Genomic DNA, 21,831 nt, shown 5'->3' with positions numbered 1-21,831 from the left:
GCAGCTATTGGTTAGGAGGCTCCTGATGCACACAGACCCCTGCTTTGGCTTCCATTTTCTCCTTGTGGAAGACATGTAGCCAGCATCTTGGGGACAGAACAACAGCAGTATCCACTACTATTTATGCAGTTTTAAATTTTTCTTTTAAGACTTATTCTAATTATGTCTGTGTATGTGCATTTTGTTTTTAAGGACCTAGAGGAGGTGACTTTAAGAGCAAATGTGCTGTGTGAATCCCGGGTGTGGCCTCTCCTCCGTCTCCTGCTCTTGGGCTGAGTGTCTCGGCATATTTGAACACAGCTGCCTTTGGCATCTACCATGCCTACTTTTCTTAGCAAGTATTTATTGACCACCATTTTAATATCTGTCACTCTACTTGGTGCCGAGTAATGGAATGTTTGGAACACAAGTTAAGGAGGAGAAAAATATGAAAATGTAAAAACCAAACCAACCAAACAAACCTCGTTAGTAGTGTTATCTGTCTTAAACTTTTTAAGTCCCATGTTGCCTGAGAGCTGAACTCCGGCTGTGATCTACCTAGGCCTAGAACAGTTGGAAATGCCACCCTCCGCTGTGGGTTAGCATAGGGACAACAAGCTCCGATGATGCAGCAGGCTTCCTAGGCCACCTTTGAACTGACTGTGAGAGTCAATACCGTGTACCCTGGCAATGGCGGAAAGGAACACTCGAGCATGCACTTCTGCCATTTCTGGTAAGATAGAAACAGCAGCTTCAGGCTCCTGGCCCAGTTCAAGCTCTGCCAGCCATAGTCATTAAGGTGCATGTCATTTGGCCTCTTTATGTCTTGTTCCCCATTTTCTCAGCATTAGTGTAGAGAGCTTCAAGTTCTCAACACGTGCACTGAGTACCAGTAATGTCTGTGTCTCCTGAGGATGTGCCGGAGAGGCAACAAACCTCAGGTTTTGCTTTGGCAACAACAAACTCCGAGGAGATCCAGCATCCAGAGGAGTTTTGGTGTGTGTGTGTGTGTGTGTGTGTTTGTGTGTGTGTGTGTGGTGTGTGTATGTGTGTGTGTGTGTGTGTGTGTGTGTGTGGTATGTGTGTGTGGTGGTGTGTGCGCACATGGGCTCTGATCTTTCTCTGTAACTCTTCCCTGTATTCTTTGAGGCAGTATCTCTCACTAGGCCAATCAGTGGTAGACTCCCAGAATCTGCCTGCTTCTGTCTTCCAGCGCTGGGGTCATAGGCACACACGACCATGCTGTCACACAGTGTACTTCATCACATCCCCAGACTGCTAGATGACCCCTGTATGACTTGAATATGTGTTCCACTGAGCAAGTCTTTAAGGAAGCGACATGAAATTTATGGGCAGAGCTGGTTCCATCCACTACAAATAGCTAGAAGTTGTTTTAGGTTCATAGCAGGTATACTATAAGTTCTAAACATAGGCTGCCAACTTAACATCCTTGGGTGGGGAAGAAGAGAGATTTATACATTGCTTCAGGTAGGAAAACTAGATAGCATGGTGATTCAAAACCCTAAGCAAGTGCTTGGCAAGATGTCTGGGTGAAGAGAGGAAAGAAACTGGGCCCAGGCTCCTATAGCAGAAGACAACAGTGCTTGTCCTCTGGGCAGAGGGATGCTCGCACTTACCTACCAAGGAAGGCTTATCTAAACCACAAAGACTTATCTAAAGCCAGCCTACAGCTGTTTTTAAGTCTCTAAGGCCTTCAATTTAAGATGGTTTCATCTGCTTCATAATAGGATATTTTCCACTTTCATTTGTATGAGGTACCTTGGAATTGTCACGTGTGGTCATCGGGGGCAGGTACAGGCAGAATTTCTGCTTAAGGAACACAGTTTCCATGTGGGATCATGGGGAAAGGCTCCTTGAGGTGGACAGCTGTGATGGCTGAAGAGTGTGGTGGGATTATGTATTCTCACACAGTTAAAGATGGCTGAACCCAGGAGAGGATGCCTCTAATTGACAGTGTCATCTGGCATGCAGAAGCTCTGCGTTCGATCCCCAAGACCACATTAGCTAGGCAAGGTGGCTCAGGCCTCTGACCCCAGCACCCTGGAGTTGGCAGCAGAAGGATCAGAGTTACAAGGTCATCCTCAGTGATATATAGGGCACTTAAGGCCAACCTGGACTACCTGAGACCCTATGTCAACAAACAAATCAAAAACAAAAGTAAACAACCCCTCTGAGTAAACAACCCAAACAACCCAAACACAGCCAACCAAGCAGGGCTAAATATGTGAGACCGGTGAGGCACCATAACCCCGCCCTATTACCACTAAGGAAAAAGGAAACAGTGTAAACTTCTGACAGTGGCCTACGCTAACGTCCAGCACAAAGCAAATGTGGTGATTAAGGACCCTGAAGCCTCTCTGTGCGGAAGCTGGAAATTGAGGCCGATGCCTGCTCTAAAGGCAGGTCCTACCGTACTTTGGTTGGCCACACTTCAGGCACATGAAAAGAGACACTGAGCTGAAGATGGAGACTTGGCTGGGACTCTCCGGCTTCACCCAGCGGCTTCGAAGTCTCCATCCTCCCTTCCATTAATGAGGGTTTGCTTCAACCTTTCCATTAGTCCACAAACTACTATTAAAAAAGCCATTTATCAAATTAACACGGAGTGCTGCTAAAGTCATCTGCGGGCTCCGTGCACTTTGCCACGTAGGAGTTACCATGCCAACAGCTGCCTCGCGTGCGCGTTCATTGTACAGACCTATCAATTTTAACAAAGTCCTGTTTCATAATTCTGACTGCCAATTCAGGCTTCTCGTCCCTTCCTGCTTCCCAAAGGCAGCACATGTGTGGCCAGAAACCCAGCAAAATCAGGTACTGACCTAGTAAAGAGAACAGTCTCAAAGCCCCTTGCTAAATTAGTGTGTTCCAAAGACCGTGAAAAGCAGACAAAGATCATTTATTCCTCTCTTTAACTCTTAGTCCCATCATTCCTTAGGAATACAGCATCAAGGAATTTGATGTAATAACAGTCTGGCCAGTAAATCTAGACTAGGGAGTGCAGGGTGAATAAGCTGATGAGAGACTGTAATTATGCAAATTATTCCAATAGATCGTTCGCAGGCAGCTGTCATCAAAACAAGGTAAATCCTTGCAGTCTACCGGTGCCAAATTCTATAGCAAGTTTTTATTTTAAAAAGATTCTTAGCCGGGTAGTGGTGGCACACACCTGTAATCCCAGCACTCTGGGAGGCAGAGGCAGGTGGATTTCTGAGTTTGAGGCCAGCCTGGTCTATAGAGTGAGTTCCAAGACAGCCTACACAGAGGGCTACACAGAGAAACCCTGTCTTGAAAAAAGCAAATCCAAAAAACCAAAAAATAAAAAAAATAAAAAATAAATTAAAAGATTCTTGAGCTTTAAAATAAACGTATTCAACCTGAGAGGTATTCTCTTGCTTTTTTTGACTTAAGTAAAAAGTTTAAGCCAGCGAGTTTAGGAAACCAATAACTTCTCTTTACTAAAAAGTAAGCCTTACAGGCAATTCCCAATGGGAAGTATTAAGTCTAGGCTCAAACAGAAACCTTAGGAGGGAGATATATAATATATAGACATATATAAGTACATTGTGTGTTACATATATTTAACCAAGTTTCTGATGTTTACACACACACTGAGCAGAGGATGAGGCTCATTGGTAGAACACTTTCTAGCAATCTGTGAGGCCCTGGGTGCTATTTATCCCCAGTACCAACGTAGAGGATGGTTAATCCAGTTTAAAGGAGAACCAAGGAAAACAGGCAGATGCTGTAGACATTCAGCCCCACCGCAGGAGCATGCCTGTCTGTGTGCTGTCTACTACAGACTCGCTGGCTTTCAGCATGTGGCCTGCAAACTCTCATGACCACCCTTTAAGAAGTACAGTTTTCAGAGGGAAGTCAGAAACCCCGTATCTCAAAAATCACGGTGGATATTTCCAAGTTCTCATGTCATGCTAACAACACCGGACAAGGAAAGTCACTTCCTTAAAGATATGGACACTGTTACAAATTTTCAGGAGGCTGATAGCCAAGTGAAATTTAAACGGAGCGTCTTTGGAACTTGTGCACGGGAGAGCTACCAAAGTAAAATGTGTTCTAGCAGCTGGTGGGCTCCTTGCTTAAGGGACACACAGCCCTATGGATAGCCGGGTTTTCCCTAAAGTGAGATCAGGCTCAGTCCTCAGTCATGGAAGCAGCCTCCTCCTGTGTAATCATGTGAATTAGTCTAAGCCTGCAGAAAGGTTCACACGGGCACATAACCTTTTATTTTGCAGTTATTTCTGGGACTCCAGAGCATACTGGCCAGAACTTCAGGGGAAACATCACTTTTCAGGTTGGAAAATAATTGTTGGGCTGGCTACCGCTTGCTCTTTGAGCCTGGACATGCAGTGACTGGAAGTCTCATGGAGACGCATCACTAAGCAGAACTCAATACAGTTAATATTGCCGATATCCCGTAGCCTGGACCAGCATGTCTGACATAGGAGAAGCTATATTCACTGTGTCAACAGAACTTATCTTGCAGTGATACAATTTTCACTTTATTATTATTATTACTATTTTACTTTTAGGCTTCTTATACAGTGGCTTTAGGGGAATAATTCATAATTTTTATGATCAGAAGAAAACGTTTTAACAATGTTGCAGGGGAGGATATCCCTGGATGTAAGAAGAGCCGGGTGTGTGCATGAGCGAGTGTGTGCATACAGCCTGTTAACTTCCTAACTCCCTTCTTGCTAAAAGCTTCCATCAAACAGTCTGAGGGGCTCTGCCACCAGGACCCAGAGCAACCATGGATTAGATCCAAATATCACCCATCCTCCCTCTACATCCCACTCTCAATCCAGCAGAGCCAGTGAGCTGCCCCCGCACTGGGGCCAGCCATTCAAGAGGCAAGGAAATATTATGCAAGAGCACAGGAAGTCAGAGGAGACAGGATTCTGGGCAGGCCTGGCAAGGAGTCTGTGTGAACTCCAGCGAACAAGCGGACTTTGCTCAGCGGGTCTAAAGCCAGCAGAGAACCTTCCCAGGGCGGTAGAGCAGAGCCGTCCACATCATGTCTCTGGCCAGTGGGTGGCCATCTAGAACTTGATGTACCTGATAGAAGGCAGATAAACGAGTCCCAATATTTCTGCTTTTTTGGCCCAAGTTCAAGGTGACTCCCCACACTCTCGCGTGGTGACGTACCTCTGTCCTGCAGCACGGTCACCCCTCCCCCCTCAGTCCCCTCCCGCCCTGTGCAGCATGACGTCATTTAACAACTTAATGTTATGTGTGTCCATCAGTTCATGTCGCTGCCAGGTCTGAGCATGCCAGAAACATTCATACACAGGGATCACAGCAGCAATGAGCCCTTCCTCTGTGGCAGTTTACATCTGTGCAATGGCAAGACACAGGACAGTCACCTGCCAGACATGAAAGCGGAAGGCCCAGACAGAGGCAGTTAGTGTCTGACCCCTGTCCAGTGATGGCGTCAGAACACCTGTTTCCTAATTTGGTGCTCTCACCCCAGAAGCCCGCATCATGGGCCATGCAGGCATGGTCTCCTTTAGGGAACTTTCTACCATGTCACATACCAGAGCTCAGCTGACTTTGGGGGGCAGGTGTTCGTCCTGCTGCACTGACTTCAGTGACTGAGCCAGGCCCAACAGCAGTTCCTGATGGGATGGAATATCTTTTTGGAGAGGAAGAGTTACAAAGAGATAGAGAGACATCCTCCAACTCCTGCCAACAACTACCAACTTCCCACTGCCCTTTCCCGTGTCCGCATCTGCAAACAGGAGGCCAGACCACTGGAGAGCCCCTTCAGAGTCGAGCTAGAACCTACAGAGCTTTGAGGTACCTGTTCTGGTTCCCATCTACTGGAATAATTGGGGCAGAGATGGCCATCTAGCCAGCTAATGCCTATCTCTTCTCAGAAAATTCACTAAGCACAGCACATTGCCCTGCAGAAGGTCCACACTTCAATGTGAGTGGGAGAGTCAGGGTAGGACACACGCGGGGCTGTGGACTTAGGACCCTCACCCCAACCCCAAGGAGACACAGAACCAGCAGTGTAAGGCAGCACCCACCCTGCTTCTGCTCCTGGTCTGACAGTTTCTAATTGTGGTAAGAACAGCAGTGGTCATTCCCCTGGGACTCAGCTGCGCATTCCCAGACGCTACCAGCACACAATGGCCCTTACTTCTCTGGGGTAAACATTGCCAAATATGACAAACAATAACATCGCCACAACAGAAAACTATGGAGCCAAGAAAGGCAGCGTGGATTGTTGCAAATAATCTGGGGCTAGGAACGTGTTCAGGTAGGAGCACGTGTTCAGGTAGGAGGAGCACATGCTCAGGTAGGTGCTACCAGTCCCTGGCATGGCCAGTAAACGCTAGTGTCTCAGCTGCCTCAGCCATATGCTAAAAGTGACAATTCCTTGGCGTTTACATCTTTGGAAGAAACAAGTATGGCGGCATCCATGTAATCCCAGCCCTCAGAAAGCCAGAATGGGCTGCATAGCAAGACCCCACCTCAGAAAACAAAAACAAAATCAGCTTTAGGAAAACACTGAACACTGGACAATTGTAAACCGTGGAAATGCAAAGCCCCTAGCAATCAATATCAGAGCAATTAGACCACCTGACGGATGTGTAAGAAGCAGCAATGTGTGCAGGCTCCGTCCTCGAGGCTGAGCCCTCGGTGGCAGGGAAGGCACATGTGGAGTCTGTACCTTCAGTTTCACCCTGGCAGGGGAGGGGCATGGCAGACATAAGTAAACATGTAAGTTGCATGTGGGGAATGGGTAGAAAAGAAACAGAATAGGTTAGAGGTCAAGTAAAAGACGTCAAGGAAGACTTCCCCAAGGAGGTGATATTTAAGCTCAAATTGAAGGCTTGAAGTCAGCTGGCCAGTCTCCCGGGTATGGCTGAGGGAAGAGGGAGCTCAGAGGTAAATGGTTCAGACGTGTTACAATTGATGATGGGTCTGAGGCCAGAGCTGAGTGACCCATTAAGGCTTCTGATCAGCTTATAGCATAGGCAGGCCTCTGCATTCCTGGAGACCAAGGTCTCTTCCAAGAGTCATCTGTTTCTAGGTTGTCATTGACTCTCTTTGGCATAAAATAACCTAACAAGGTAGAGGCAAGCAGCTATGGCCCACACAGCCCTGTTTGTCGTCCTACACAGAAGGAACTGTCATCCTTCACATGAGCACTGGCCTGAGCCTTCTTTCTCCACAGGTGAGGGGAAACAAACCAAACAGAAGGGTGTGGGGATCTGGTGCTTATCAGGATTTTCTTCAGAGTTCCTCAGTCTTGGGGTATGGACTCAATGCCATGACTGGCAAGAATCCACAGGTCCCAAAAGCCCAGGCGGAGGGATACACAGTAGGAGCCTGGAGCCCAGAGTCTCCTGTTAGCCCCTCTCAAGGCTTCCTCCCTCTGCAGGCGGCTCACCTTAAGAGTTAATAACACACCTAATGAGTATATTGCTCTGCTTGTTAATGACAATGCCTTCCAGGTTTGCACTTTATACTTTTCAAAGTTCTTTCCATTGAGATAATGCTCACAAAGTGAGCTTTTAAATATACATTTAGACCGTGGTCTTATTAAAGCATTCCCTGGTTTGTACTCAGAGAGAGCAGCACATATATCTAGCACCCAAGGGAGACACAAAGAGGCGAGATCTCTATCCTCGGTCACACAGACCAGAGAGCAAACTAAAACAGTCTTCCAGACTCCCAAAGACACCTGAAAGCAGCTTTGAACTTCATAGGAAGACCAGCTGTGCCAGGGACACAAAACAAGAGCTGGTGGCTCTGGTGGCTCTGGTGGCTCTGGTGGCTCTGGCGGCATGTAGAATCTGGCAAAACCAAAGTGAAAAAAACAGAAGGCTTGTGGTCGTCTGACGCTATTTGGAGGCAAAGGAATTCAAGTGGGTGAAAGCTTGTCACTCCCTGAAATAAACAAGGGCCCTGGGGACCTAATGCCAGGAAAATTAAGGTTAAGTCACCACCCTTGTCCCCATACAAGCAACTACAGGTGGCCAGAACTAAAAGGCACCCATTGAGTTAGATAAAAGAGGAGTTTCTGATGTGCTTAAGAGATGGCTCAGGATGGAGAGCACGGACACCAGGAGAGCTCTCGTCCTCTGGATCTCCCCAGAGCCTGGAGCGAGCTAGACAGCCACACCAGCTTGAGCTGTGCCCAGGCCCTAGCACCCCACTGACCATGGCCAGGCAGAACTTGCTATGAGTTCAGGAGAAGAAAAGATGGGCTTTGTTTGTTTATTGTTGCTTGTTTTAAGGACCTTTTAATTTGGAACTCGGAGGCTGGTGGGGAACTTAGCAGTTAAGAGCACCTTAGCAGGGGGCCCAGGCCCAATTCCAAGCACCCATGCCCAACCACACTTGTGATTCTAGCTTAAGGAGATCTAGCACCCTCTTCTGGTCTCTGCAGGTACCTGCACATAGGTGTCACATACAAACACATGTGCATACACATACATCTTTTTTTTTTTTTTTTATTATATGTAAGTACACTGTAGCTTATCCTCAGATGCTCCAGAAGAGGGTGTCAGATCTCGTTACAGATGGTTGTGAGCCATCATGTGGTTGCTGGGATTTGAACTCAGGACCTTCAGAAGAGCAGTCAGTGCTCTTAACCTTTGAGCCATCTCTCCAGCCCCACATACATCTTTTTAAACATTAAAATCACACTGGGGAAAGAAAACAAATGCATAGACATGGCGCCATCCACCCAAGGTTTGCCGATGTTTGGTCAAGGCACCTTCCTCTCTCTGCCCTTCCTGGTGCCTGTAAGAAGCGATGGAATGTAGGTGTTACACTCACTTTTATAGCACAGAGAGACCCGAGTGTGTGTGGCCAGATCTGGTCTGGTTTCTGGCTTTTCTTAGCGTTTCCCTGAGGCGTCCCGAAGGAACTGCCAGCCCGAGGTCTCAGTTAGCTCCTGGGTACGTACCAGTCTGCACTGTGCTGCACAGCTCCATTGACTCCTTATTCCTATACGGCTCCGTCTCTGGGCTCAGGCTTTAACCTGAGCAAACCACTGACCTAACCAACCGACCAGAACTGAGCAGCGGTTTCTCCACTCTACAACCATTGAGGACAGAACTAACAGTTGAGACATCACAGTTGTCATTCTGAGGTTAAAGTTTAACACAAAACTGTTCAGGAGCTGTTACCTCTCTTGAAGTTCCACTGGGCAGGGTAAACTAATGTGACTAGGATCAGTTGCTGGCCTCTGCTGTCCCTAACATGGGATCTTGTCCAGGGACTTGGGATCTTTGACCAACTCTTGGCCTACTTTGACCAACTGTGACCTTCGTGCTTCTAAATTCCTCCAGGGAAAAGGTTACGGCTGCTTGTGGAGAGAAAAGGGCTGTGTTCTGCCCAGGTGACTACGAAAGATGATTCTTTCTTCCCCCACTATTCTGGCATGGTCAGACTCAGAACGTCAGATCTGGGTTTTAAGGAGAAGGTCAGAGAACGGCTCGGCCAGCGTGCTCTGACGAGGGTGTGTGTAGAGCCATCGGCAGAGACTAAGAATTTGACTCAGCCTTAGTTGTCCAACTCCCTCCACGCGCTAGGTGCTGGAAGGATGTCTTCTCCTTCTCTAAAGAGAAATGGCAAGAAACGATATGACAAACGGCCTTATCAAGTCCCCAAGGGGACAAAGGCTTTGCCATCCTAGTGAGACCATGGGGGATGAAGGGCAAGGCCATTTTAGGGTAACAGCAAGCCTCCCCCTTCAGGTTCCTGAACTCCAGCACCTATCACTCCCAAGTAGTTGTGCAAGGCACAAAGAAATCCACACCTGACTGAATGACAGCCGGTTTCCTAAGATCTATGGGTTCAGCGCTTTCAGGTCATTGTCATGGAAGCCACCAGGGCCTCTGCCAATCACTCCTAGGTGTGCACACTCTAGGTTTGTGGGAGGAGGACAATAAAATTGTTCTGAATAGCTCCTATTGTCCCCAAAGAGGCAGGCCAAGAATTCCATCAAACTGGCTAGAAGAGGGCTGTCCCCAGAGTCTCCAGCCCAGGCCCAGGCGCCATCTCTTCCAATGTAAGAGCTACTGATTCTGGGTCGAGAGGAGCACCCACCAGTCCTGTCCTGCCCACTCTGGTCCTCTCCAGCTCAGTCCCCTTTAACTCTAGACAGCCCAGCGCTCTCGAGTCCTATCCATTTTCTGCTCCTGGCTCCATGGTTTTTCTAGACTAGTTTTTACTCCACAGCAAGATGACCACACCCCAAAGGTGCAGCTTGGATACATCAAGGCCACACACTGCCACAAACCGGTTTAAACAAGTCCTTTGAAGAGACCAGAGGTCGTATGCCTCATGGGGATCTTTTTTTGGTGAAGCACAATCCCCACATCAGTAAACCTGTAAGCATGGACACTCAAGGCCGGCATTGCCACAAGCCTCAAGGATGGGGTAAGCTGATCTGAGGCGGTGTTTCTGCCTGTGTTTTCCATCTCCCTGAACTAAGGTCCCCACATTCCTGAATTCCATCTACAGACAACTACAGAACACCTAAAATGGAGATAGAAAGCAAGTTTTAAACTCACTATGCAAATTTAAAAATTCAGACCGAAGATCAGACTGATCCAGGGCTACACAATGCACACGACTGAAGGAGGTTTGTTTCCCAGGGAAGGCCCTTTCGGAGAGCTTGTATGTATTTGCATAATTTCCCACCTGGCAATTTAACTCCGGAGCTAAGCTGGAGAATTTACCTAGACTACTATGCATTCTTGATGTGAAGCATTGGCATTCTACCAGCCTGATCCTAGTGTTTGATAGCAAATAATGCTCACCTGGCCCAGGCCTTGCCCCCAGTTATTTTCTTTTCTTGTTCTAAACAGAAGCAGGTGAAGGGAGATCGTGTGGATGGAGACAGCTGAGCCCAAGAAAGTGAGATATCAACAAACCCATTCTGTATTTATTTTTTTTAATGGGCCATGACTTCAGAGAGAAGTGAAAAGGATCCACGTTTTATTGGCCAGAAAATCAGACACCCCCTGCTCTCAATTCACGTGCAAGAGTGGGGAAAGGCAGGAACAAATAAAATGCCGTTAAACAACAAGGAAATATAAAAGAGCAAATGGAAGGGAAGTGTCGGGAAATATTATGGGATTCTGCTAAAGGCGGAAAGCTTAGGCTCATGGTAGAAACAGTGTGAGCTATTTGTGCAGAAACCATTGAAGCATGGACTAAGAACCAGAGAAGAATACCACGACAATATCTGCGTGGCAGAGGAACAGGCTTGCGAGGAGTTCAGGGGCCACCATGAGTGACTGAATGAGGCAGGGTAGGGACCCACATTTCCAGCAAAGTCATCTGCCTCATAGCTTCCCTTTGGGAAGGCCCTTGAGTCCCAGTTCTTTAGACTGAGTATTTAGCAAATCCTTGGGGGATCTTCAGAGAAATCCCCAAGTCCACACAGAACCCTCTGGCCACTGCTGTACTTCCAAGGGGACTTGCGGGCCTGACACAGGGCAGTATGGGCGCCATGTAATGTTTTGAGAGCCTAGGAAGACTGTGACGGAGCCAGGCTCTGGTGACTGGTTTCCCTAGAACAGCAGATGACTCCGGAGTGGGGGTCACAGAGCACACTGAAGTCCCTCTACTTCCCACACTACCAAAAAGGCCTTCACCAAATGGATGGAGCACATTGACTGAACCAAGAAAGCATAGAAGCAGTAATAAAGCCAGAAACAGAAACTGAGGAGGGCCATGGCTTTGACACCACACCCACCATTAATTCCCTTAAATCCTGGCTATAGAATAAAAGAGACTCCAGCTGTGCGGTGATACAGTTACAATTATAGACGCTCCCTTGTCACCAGTGAAATGGGAGCTTCAAATTTCCCTTATCTTAAAATCTAGGTAAACATTTGTTGTGCAAGTATACAAATAAAGGTTCTAAAGGTGAAATGTAGTGCCTCTGGTAACACCACACTGCTGTAAGCTTGGGACAAAAATGCCTTTTGGCTCTGCACAGGCTTTCTCGCTGCCTTTACCCTAGACACCAAAATTAGCTCCACCGACCTCGGCCAGGCTGGAGTGAAGGCTGCCATTCTAAAATAGCATCTGGGAACTGCTGGGCACACCAGAGAGAAACAGGGCACAGTGGCTCACAGGAGAGGACCGGGAAAGCCACTGACTAGACTGATTTAAAAAACAAACAACCAAAAAAAAAAAAAAAACCTAAATACATAGAAAATAAGCGTTATCAGGGCTTCTGGAATTCAGAGAGTTGCCCACATGGCTTATTTTATATATCTTGATTTATTTGAATAAGGTTTTTTGTTTCATTCAGAAGACACTGTGGGGTCACAGTTTCATAAAACATTGTAGTGTTTTAAAAGGTATTTATGCAATGGCAAGCTTCAACCCCAAGTTGTATTTTATAAACATGCAGTCTTATTATTACTGTAAAATCAGTAGTCGAGAATTTTAAAGCCTTGTTTTGAAAAGCAAGATTCTCAGCCTCTTGAAGGTGTAATTTTTTATTCCCACGTGGAATTCATAAACAAAACCAACTGTTTGTGTGTGTGTGTGTGTGTTGTGCTTAAAGCCGCTCTTTTCCTGCAACCATGTATGACGTATTTTTCCAGAACAATCTTTCTCAACACTCCAAAGTGCTTCAGCAACAGGAAGTCATAAAGGTAGGAAGGAGACCTGTAAATATTTGCTGTAATTACTCATTAGTAATGAGAGGAGTTAGTGCTACAGTTTGAGTTGCTCCTTTGAGTTCCTGCCTATGACCCCTCCCAACAAAACAACACAACACAAGACCAACAAAACAACACAAGACCAGGAGCCTGAGTGGTGTTCTGGACGCGGCCTCTCCACACATAGGGCCGGCCACTCCCAGGTTTGCTTCAGATGAAGTGGTTTGGTTCGTTTAGCCCCTCCGTTTCCCACCGTCTTTTCCCACCACTACAGGAGGTAGGCAGTCAGGAAAACCTCACACAGCGATCAGAGGAGCGTGTGCTTGTTAACAGTGATATGCCATCAAAAGACAGGCTCCACGGCTAGACGCACAGCATCGTGGTTTAACTTATTACCAGTCCCAACCATGTACTGCAGCTGATGTATTTTAAAGGACTTATAAAGCATTCTTATCTTTCTTAGATGGAGCCTATGCGTCCTCTTACTCTTAGCAACTACTGACTTCCCAGTTAGAGGCCAACTAACAGTGCACTTCAAACCAAGGGCAGACCAAAGGAGGCCACTAATGCTACTCATTAACATTTAAATTGCCAGTGGCAGTAGACTGGTCTTTAGGGCCCGCCTCTAGAATATCATGTCTAATAGTGCAGCATGGTAGATGTGTGTGTGTGTGTGTGTATGTGTGTGTCTACATGTTTGTTTATATTGTCTAACCAGATGAAAAATGTTAATCATCTGATTCTTACCTATGACATTGGAAGTTGCCACTAAAATGGTGAATGCAGTGAGCCACTGGGGGACGTAGGAAAGTTCTAAAGGTCTATTTCCATGATGTTGTGAAGTTAAAAGCATGTCAGATGTATACATGGATATACACACATACATACACACATATATGTGAATTTTTAAATATATATGTCTATATATATTATTTTTAAGTGTGTGTGTGCATGAGTGCATGTGACTGCAGTGGCGGTGGGCTGTGGGTGTCAGATCCCCAGGAACTGGACTGAGGGGCAGTTATGAGCACATGGGTTCTGGGAACCAAACCCAGGTCTTCTATAAGATCAGAAAGTGCTCTGAAGTGCAGAGCCATCACACACACACACACACACACACACACACACACACACACACGTTTTCAGGTGTTTGCTTTACTTACCAACAAGCCACTCATTCTGAAATCTCATTCTGTGTGAGAAAGTATCTGCTTCCAAGGATCTGGCATACAGACCACTTGTGCTCTCTGGTAGGTGACACTGTATCACAGGAGCTTAGAGGATGTACTGGTGGCCTCTGGAAAGAGCCTGAGGTCATAAGGAAACCAGTATTTTTCTTGGGGTGGGGGGGGCGCTATTAGGGAAAGGCCACTCAGAAGTGCACAACACTCTAGTCTTGGCCACACTTATTTCTGGTTCTGGGGATCTCAAAGGACCTCCACATTTCTCTCAGTCTCACTTTCAGTTGTTCTTTAAGAGGATCAGAAAAATGTCAGTGAATTGCACACAAACTCTGCTTGAAAACTGCAAGTGTTGCTAGCTGTGCATATCCACACACGCCCCGCCCTGCCCCGCCCCACCCCACATCCATACCATGACCCACAGCAGTTCTGATGTTTCAATGCAGTCAAGGTGTGTGACAAGGAAACTCAAGAAGATCTCAAGGTTTTTAGTATATGAACTGGGGTGCTCACCAGAGGAAGGGCTCTATAAAAATATGATCACGCCAGGCAGTGGTGGCACATGCCTTTAATTCCAGCATTTGGAGGCAGAGGCAGGCAGATTTCTGAGTTGGAGGCCAGCCTGGTCTATAGAGTGAGTTCCAGAACAGCCAGGGCTACACAGAGAGTCTCTGTCTCGAAAACAAAAAACAAAAAACAAAACAAACAAACAAACAAAAAAACAAAAAAAGCAAGCAAGCAAATAATATATATACAATATATATATAAAATCACAACAGTCATAACTACTTTTTATCCCCCCATCCATTCTTTCCTTCCTATGCTTGCAATTTCAAAAGATCAAAGGAACCAGAGGAAGTCCTGTACATCTTGATGTGTAGATGGCTCTTCAGAAGCCGCAGAGGAAGAGCTCCTAACAGGTCCCTCTGCACAATGGAGTCCGAACACTGAACAGTTCTTGAAGTCTTGCCACCAGCAAAGGGTGGGAAGAAAGCTTTGAACTTCTAGGGGCAGTAGAGAACTATCCCCTGTTCTAACTATAAAAAGAAGAAGAAATTCCAGGAGTTTCAGGAATAGCCTTTGGGTCTTCAGTTCCTGCCTGTGTGTGAGGTTTGATACAAGGCATGAGTCATGAGAAAGTCATTATAATAATTATAAACACAGCAACAAAAGAAATTATCATTTATAGCATGCTTACTACATTCAGACATGGTATTAAATGCTTTATAGGCCTCTTAGGCAAGGCCAGGAGGCATGGAACAGTGGGTGAGAGTGTGGACTCTGGAGACACGGAGCCAGGGAGAGCCTCAGCTCTGCTATACTGCCTGTGACACGGGCAGCCACCGTGCTGCAGCTGAGTTCCCATCGGTGAACTGGGGATAATAACAGAGCTTATCTCACAGGGTTGTTACGAGGATTAACAAAGTTAATCCAGAAAGTTCTGAGGACAGCGCTGGCACAGGAAGGCTGAGAGCTCAGCTTGGTCTCAGCTCAGAGGTGAGCATGCTTTCCTCACCCATGCTTTCCGCGCCCGTACAAAGCTCTGGATTCACTCTTCATGAAGAGGGGAGATTGAGATTAACATAAAAAAAAAATCAAAAGAACAAAACACACACTCTATAGAATTTTGGAGATCGAATCCCACCCTGGAAGGAAGTCCATTTACAAGACTCTGGGAAAAAAGCCCCCCTCCCTCCTCAGCCTTCATGGAGTCAGTCAAGGCCACTGTTGTCTCAGTGGAAACAGAAACCTCTGGTTGTCACCGTGGAGGCCTACAAGTGTCCTCCCTGCAAATTCTCCACCCAAAACAAGTCAAGCAGTTCAACTTGGTAGTCATTTGGTCCATGTGTCAAAAGTTGGTGATGGAGAAGTCGCGTGAGGCCTCCATGTTTTTACGTACATCATCTCCAAGTCCTAACTTCTGCCACCACACTGAGACCCAGTTTATGCTGGTATCCAGCATCTCCCCTTTATCATCTCAGGGACACTGTGAGCCAGCTTCCTCAGTTACACCAAAGCATTTTAATAATGGTGTATAGTGACCAACTGAAATGCCACTCAGAATTTCTTTTCTTTGGCTTCAAATATTTTAACCCTACAAAAGAACACTCCCATGTGTGGCTGACAGCCCTAAGGTTTCTTAGGTGGTCCTGTTCCCCCCACCCTGACCCCCCCAAATCAGACCAAGCAATTGAAAGTAATGAATGGATTTCCCATTTCTTAGCTTTCAGCATTGTTTTTCCAGACCAGAAACATTTGTTGCCTCACTGGTTAGTATCTTGGTGTGGATATCATCATGAGACTCGCCAGCACGGTTCTGGAGTATGCAAGACAGAATAGTGAGGCCCTGGGAGAAAACAGGAAACGGTAAAAAGCTCGGTAGATTATGTACCACAAAACCTTCCTTAGGACTCAAAACTGAGGAAAAATCCATCAGGATAAAACCAAAGAGCAGCCTATTATCCTGAGACAGAACAGTGTTTTGCTTTGTTGTTGCTGGGGGTTTTTTGTTTGTTTGTTTGTTTGTTTGTTTTGGTTTTGGAGACAGGGTTTCCTGGCTGTCCTGGAACTTACCCTGTAGACCAGGCTGGCCTCAACTCAGAAATCCACCTGCCTCTGCCTCTGCCTCCCAAGTGCTGGGATTAAAGGTGTGCACTACCACTGCCCAGCAGTGTTGTTGCTGTTTTTAAAGCAAGTAAACGCTGCATAGAAAAGCTATCCTCAGAAGTGGGAACGCCTCGGTCTTGAAGGAGGTGCTTTCAAACACAGCGCGCTGGAGCACCAGAGCATCAAGAATTAGCTACTTGGTTCCTTCTACTTCTAACCGCTTAACAGCATAGATCCCTAGAACACTGGGCATGGCCAGGAAAGCACACACAAGCACAGAGGCAGAGAAACAGTGGCAGAGAGGCTGATTTACAACGTAAACAAAGTAGACTGTTTTCAGCTCCTGGCTTTCATCCCTATGAAAGCGCCTAATCAGGCCAAGCAACAATCTAGTAGCTGTGGAATGCTCTCTCCTTCACAAAGCAACTGGCTACATCCAGGAACTGAGGAGGGTCCTTGCATCGGTTTTGCTTAATGCCTAGAGTAGTAGGGTTTGTTAGGGTTTTTGTTTGTTTTTGTTGTTGTTGTTGTTGTTTTTCACTAACTGAAATAAAGGAAAAGTACTCAACCGATGGATTCAGATTCCCAAAAGTTGGTAACTACGGTAACTACCAGGCGTCACTGCCTGGTTGACATCTCTCCTGCCTCAGAACAAGGCTCTTGCCTAGGAAAGCAAATCTCTGTCTTAAAGGTTCAGGGATCTGGTGGTGGTGGTGGTGGTCGTGGTGAGCTGTACTAATTCTTTGGAAATCCTCATTGGCTAGAGGCATGTCAGGGCTGGGGGGTTCTGCTGACCACATGTTAACTGACTGTAATAAACCAACTTTCTGATTCTTGTCAGCACTAATTTTCCTCATTGGGAGAGGAGTCGTTTTACCTTCCCTGGGCCTTATCCAGAAAGAGAAAATATGTTTATGGTTTCCATGCTTGTTTATAAAATAATCTTCAAGCCCCACAATGAAGCTGAAAAATAACAAAATAAAACCAAAAAAGCAAAACTGAAGACACCACATTAAAAACAAAACAAAACAAAACAAACAAACAAACAACTCTTAAGAAAGCCGTGTGAAATACAGTTTAAATACTAGGCTGATAGTGTCATACACCACTTCTCTACCAGGCTAGGTCCTGGGCAATTCCACGAAAACTGTAGTCAAATGTTGAAGGAACACTAATCAGAAGATAAGCGTCATTCAAGAAGGCCATCCAGCACTGTCTCCTCGGCTTGGAAAACTGATGGACTTTGGGTTCATTTTAACAGAGGAACAATTAAATCCATTGCCATAAGAGGCCAGCCACAGTAAGGAAACCTGAGGGTCCGATTCCTTGCCCATCTTTGCCCTGGCACCAAGGACCAGAAGCACTCCTGAAAGGTCCTTGGACCAGAGTCTAGCTTTGGGCATGGAGTTAGATTCCTCGCCATCCAAAGACCTCACTCCCATTTATCTTAATTGCTCTGCTCTACAAATCCCCACTTGAGAGCGTCCACACTTAGGTCGTCTTAGAATTGAGAATCCTGCTGGGTTGAGGAGAACTCACTGTGGCTCCCCAGTCTGCTAACCAGCCAACAATTCAAAGTCTGGCTCCTGACTATTAGGAATGAGTATATCCACACACAGGGATGTCTGGGACTAAAACAAGCCTTCTAGCTTCTCGTGGGGCTGGTTCCAGAAGGAACAATACAAATGTTCAGTTATGCTGTGGAGAAGAGACGGCCCTTGAACCACTAGTGGGTGGGGTCAGCAACCCCGGGAACCCTTGCTGCTCACTGTGATTTCTGGGAAGCTTTGGGCAGCCATTTAAGGGACATCAACTTTCAAAGCCCTGCTTCACAACTTTTAACTACATCTCGATGCCCCCAAGAAGCCAGCCAACTCAGCCAGAGTCTCAAAACCATTATCCTAACAGGCATTGGACGACTGACTACTCATAGGACTCTGGACAGAGGGACGTACACACTGCTTGCCCTGTTTTTTGGTCACACGAATGCGTGGACACACGGACACACACACACACACAGGCCCGGCTACCACTGGGGCACTGCACTACAGGCGGCAGATTCCTCGGAGGTTCACAGTCTGTGTCACACTGGTTCTTAAAGTGACCGCTGTTGTGGATAATTAATTTGTAGTGTCATTACACAACATTCTCCATGGCTCCGGACTATATTCCCTACCAGCCTTCTGCAAAGAGACTCTGCAAGCCGGGTATGGAAATAACTTTCCCCACTGTTCCCTGATTCTCCCAAGCATTGATAGACCTAAGAACAAGATGACACTTCACACTGATTACTGTCAGGCCTCATCTAGGGCAAACGCGACAGTCACCCATAGGCACCGCAGTAATAAAATGTTCAGTAAGTGCCTCTGGCTGCTCTCTGCCATCCAACTTCGAGGTTTGATTGTCTGTGATTACACTCTGATTGGTTTTACAGCTTGAGCTGGAATCTTAGTCTTTCTCTTGCTTCTCCTTCTCTAACCTAAAAGGACATAGAACCTCAGCGTTGTTTTTCGTGGGCGATAATGGGGAATCTAGAACTAGACTCAGTCCCTTCCCCCTCTAGAGATCTGCCAGCACTGGGCGCGGGCGCCGGGCCAGGACGGGTGCGATTCGCTGGAGTTTATCAACTCCTTATCGGTGCCCTGAGGTGGGAGCTGCCGCTTTCGACCAGAGGATACAGTTCCAGGCTCAAGTCCCTAAGTGGAAGTCCAAACAAAAGCCAACCTGCCCGGGGCTGGGTCCTCACCGCCAGTCTTTTTCAGCCAGGCTGCGGATCTCCCGCAGCTCGCGTCATTCTGCGCGTCTCGCGTTCGATTCCAGACACCCCAGCTAAGTCGCCACGGAGCGCAGTGCTGGGAGCTCTAGCCCACGGCAAGCGCCGATCGAAACAGGAGCAAAGTGCCGGGCGAGCAGCTATAAACTTTTGCAGGAGGCGAGGATGTAGCCAGGTTTGCGCCGGCGCACGGTGCGCTCCCACCTCAGCTCCGAGAGCTGGGTGTCAGGTCACCAGATGAGGGGCGGACTGAAGGTGGCTCGAGGGCAACGCGAGTTGGCCGGAGTTGCCTCTCACCCAGTGCCGAAAGGTTCGCGAGGGCAAGCCGTCATGGTGGCCCTTCTGTCTTAAGAATCAGACACTCGGGGCGGCCGGGTGCCTCCGTCTCTGCGCACAAGAACGCCTGCCCCCGCAGGGCAACCCAGGTCACTCACTCCGCACTCTCTGCCGGAGTCTAGGTGCAGGGCAAGGTTAAGGGGGTTGAACAAACTTGGGTGCAGTCTGAAGCAGGACCCTTGGCCGTGTTCCGGCTTCTCGGGCAGGGCGCACCCCCGAGGTGCGCTTTGCCTGCTGGTTTGGGGTGCAAAGCCCACATAGAAGCGCGCTCGGAAAGACCTTAGGATGAGAAAGGTGTGTCTGCTGCTCCAGCATGGAAGTTGGGGGGAAGCTCCTAAGAATGGAGGGCATCAGCCCAAAAACATTTCAAACCACTGGCTGGGGAAGCTTGGCGCTCTAGGGACGAGAGACTTTGGAAGGCGCCGCGGAAGCACCCCTGACCTCCAGGGCCATCTCTCAGTGTCTCAAGGTCTCGGAACTATCCGGTTTGCAACTCTACTGCGACGCCGCAGCTCCCTGGCCCTGAAGGCAGCACCTGCTCGCTCGCTTACTCAAAAACCCCTCAAGAGCGATCCTCCAGCCTCAGAGACCTCTCGCAACTGCCCCGGGTCGCGCCCGCCACGCGCAGTTCCGCCAACGCCTGGGACCAAGTCGGTCGCCAGCTCTGACGCCCGCTTACCTTTTCTTCTCCTTGTCAGCTGTCATTGTCGCCGTGGCCCTCCGAGACCCGGAGCACCTGGGTTCCTTAACCCCGTAGGGGCTGCAGCCGCTCTCTCCGCTGTGGCCCTCCGCAGCTCTCTGTCGCCCCGGCAGGTGTGAAAGGTCTTCAGTGCTCTCAGGTCCGAGAGTCCCGCACGATCAGGTGGAAGTTTGCGGACGACAGGCTAGGTGCGGAGGAGGAGGGAGGAAAGGGATGACGGGGAGGAACCTGCAGGAGGAGGCGGGGCCGGGGAAAGGAGTGGGAGGAGGTTGTAAGACGCCAAAAAGAGAGCAGCGACAAGGGACCTGAAGTTCCGTTTATCCCCGAACTGGAGTCACTTTTCTGGGATCTGACAAAACAAAACCAACCACCAAAACCAACAACAACAACAAAAAAAGAAAACGGTGGTTCGAAGAGAGCAAGTTGGAAAAAATCCGGGGACAAGCGAGTGCGGCCGCTGAGATGACCATACAGTCTCAGGACACTGCCGAGGATTGTACGGCCGCCTCAGGAGAGCTGGAGCGGAGCGCTGCGGACTCCCGAGCTGTGCACCGGCCGCTCTCGAATGTCCGGCCTCCTCAGCTGCCAGCCCACTTTAAAAACTCGGACCCGCCCGCCCGCGGGAGGGCGCGAGGGGCGCGGGAGTGGGACAGCGGGCCGGGGGCGGGTCGGGGGCGGGGCGCCAGGCAAGCTCCGCCCCTGCCCGCTGGCTGCCTGCCCCGGCTTCCCACCGGTCCCGGCCAATAGGGAGGCGCGGTCACAGCCTCTGCCCCGTCCCCGTCCCGCCCCTTTCTCTCGGGCAGTGCTCCTCCGGCGCCCGCCTGCCCTTCCTCCTCCTTCCGCAGATCAGCGACTTGTTTTTTGAGGTCGACAGTGGCGAGTAACTATATGGGACTCCGAATGGAGGCGCAGTTAGCGCGGGGCTGCTACGCAAGTTCGGAGTACGCCTTTGCGCCAGCGTCCTTTCAGCCTTGCTGTCCCCCTAAGAGCGAGGCAGGAGCACTGGGTCGGAGGTCGCGCGCGCAGCTAGGGCCTGCAGCCCAGCCACCCACCCCCGCTTCCGGGCGCTCGCTATACGTCCCTAACCCAGCCGCCGGGCTCTCTTGGTCGGCGGCGGTAATAATTCCCAGGACCTCTACCGCAGTGCTGCTTGTCTGCGCTCTATTTGGCGAAACTGACCTTGTCTTCTGAGTCTGGAGAGGCAGAAAGGTGTGGGAGAAACTGGGACAAAAATGATCTAGGGCTGCTCCTGCCTGTGTCTTTTCCACGACCGGTTTATGGTTTTTGGGGCACTTGTGGTAGGCTGTTAGGTTTAAAGGCATGCCTGAGAGGTGGACCTTGGAGCTCCCACGGGCCTCTGCCCTCTCTCAATATATCAGCATCACCGTGGGCTCTCCAGAGAGTTCCCGAGTGTGATCTTGGGGTGTGTTGATAGCGTGTTCCCAAATCACTGGATCTGCCCTTCCAGGGATCGAAGGATACAGTCAACAGCGGGACGTGGTGATTATGAGACTCCTCTCCCATAGGCAGGCAGGCAGGCAGAGAGCTCTTTGGCCTTTCCACCTGTGAGAT

The 21,831-nt window shown here is 48.5% G+C and overlaps 1 protein-coding gene across 1 annotated transcript in view; it reads right to left on the bottom strand.

The window, feature by feature from the left end:
• Positions 1–20,840, bottom strand: part of Epas1 (endothelial PAS domain protein 1) — a 78,491-nt gene extending 57,651 nt beyond the window's left edge. Inside the window, exon 1 of the mRNA XM_052186513.1 lies at positions 20,239–20,840. Coding sequence (XP_052042473.1) covers positions 20,239–20,264 — 26 coding nt within the window. The 5' untranslated portion in view covers positions 20,265–20,840. The remainder of the gene's footprint in view (positions 1–20,238) is intronic.
• Between the last annotated feature and the right edge of the window lie 991 nt (positions 20,841–21,831).

This window comes from Apodemus sylvaticus, chromosome 6 (genome assembly GCF_947179515.1).
Source record: "Apodemus sylvaticus chromosome 6, mApoSyl1.1, whole genome shotgun sequence".
Lineage (NCBI taxonomy): Eukaryota > Metazoa > Chordata > Mammalia > Rodentia > Muridae > Apodemus > Apodemus sylvaticus.
Note: the sequence above shows the minus strand (reverse complement) of the source record. Positions and strands in the feature narration are given on the sequence as shown.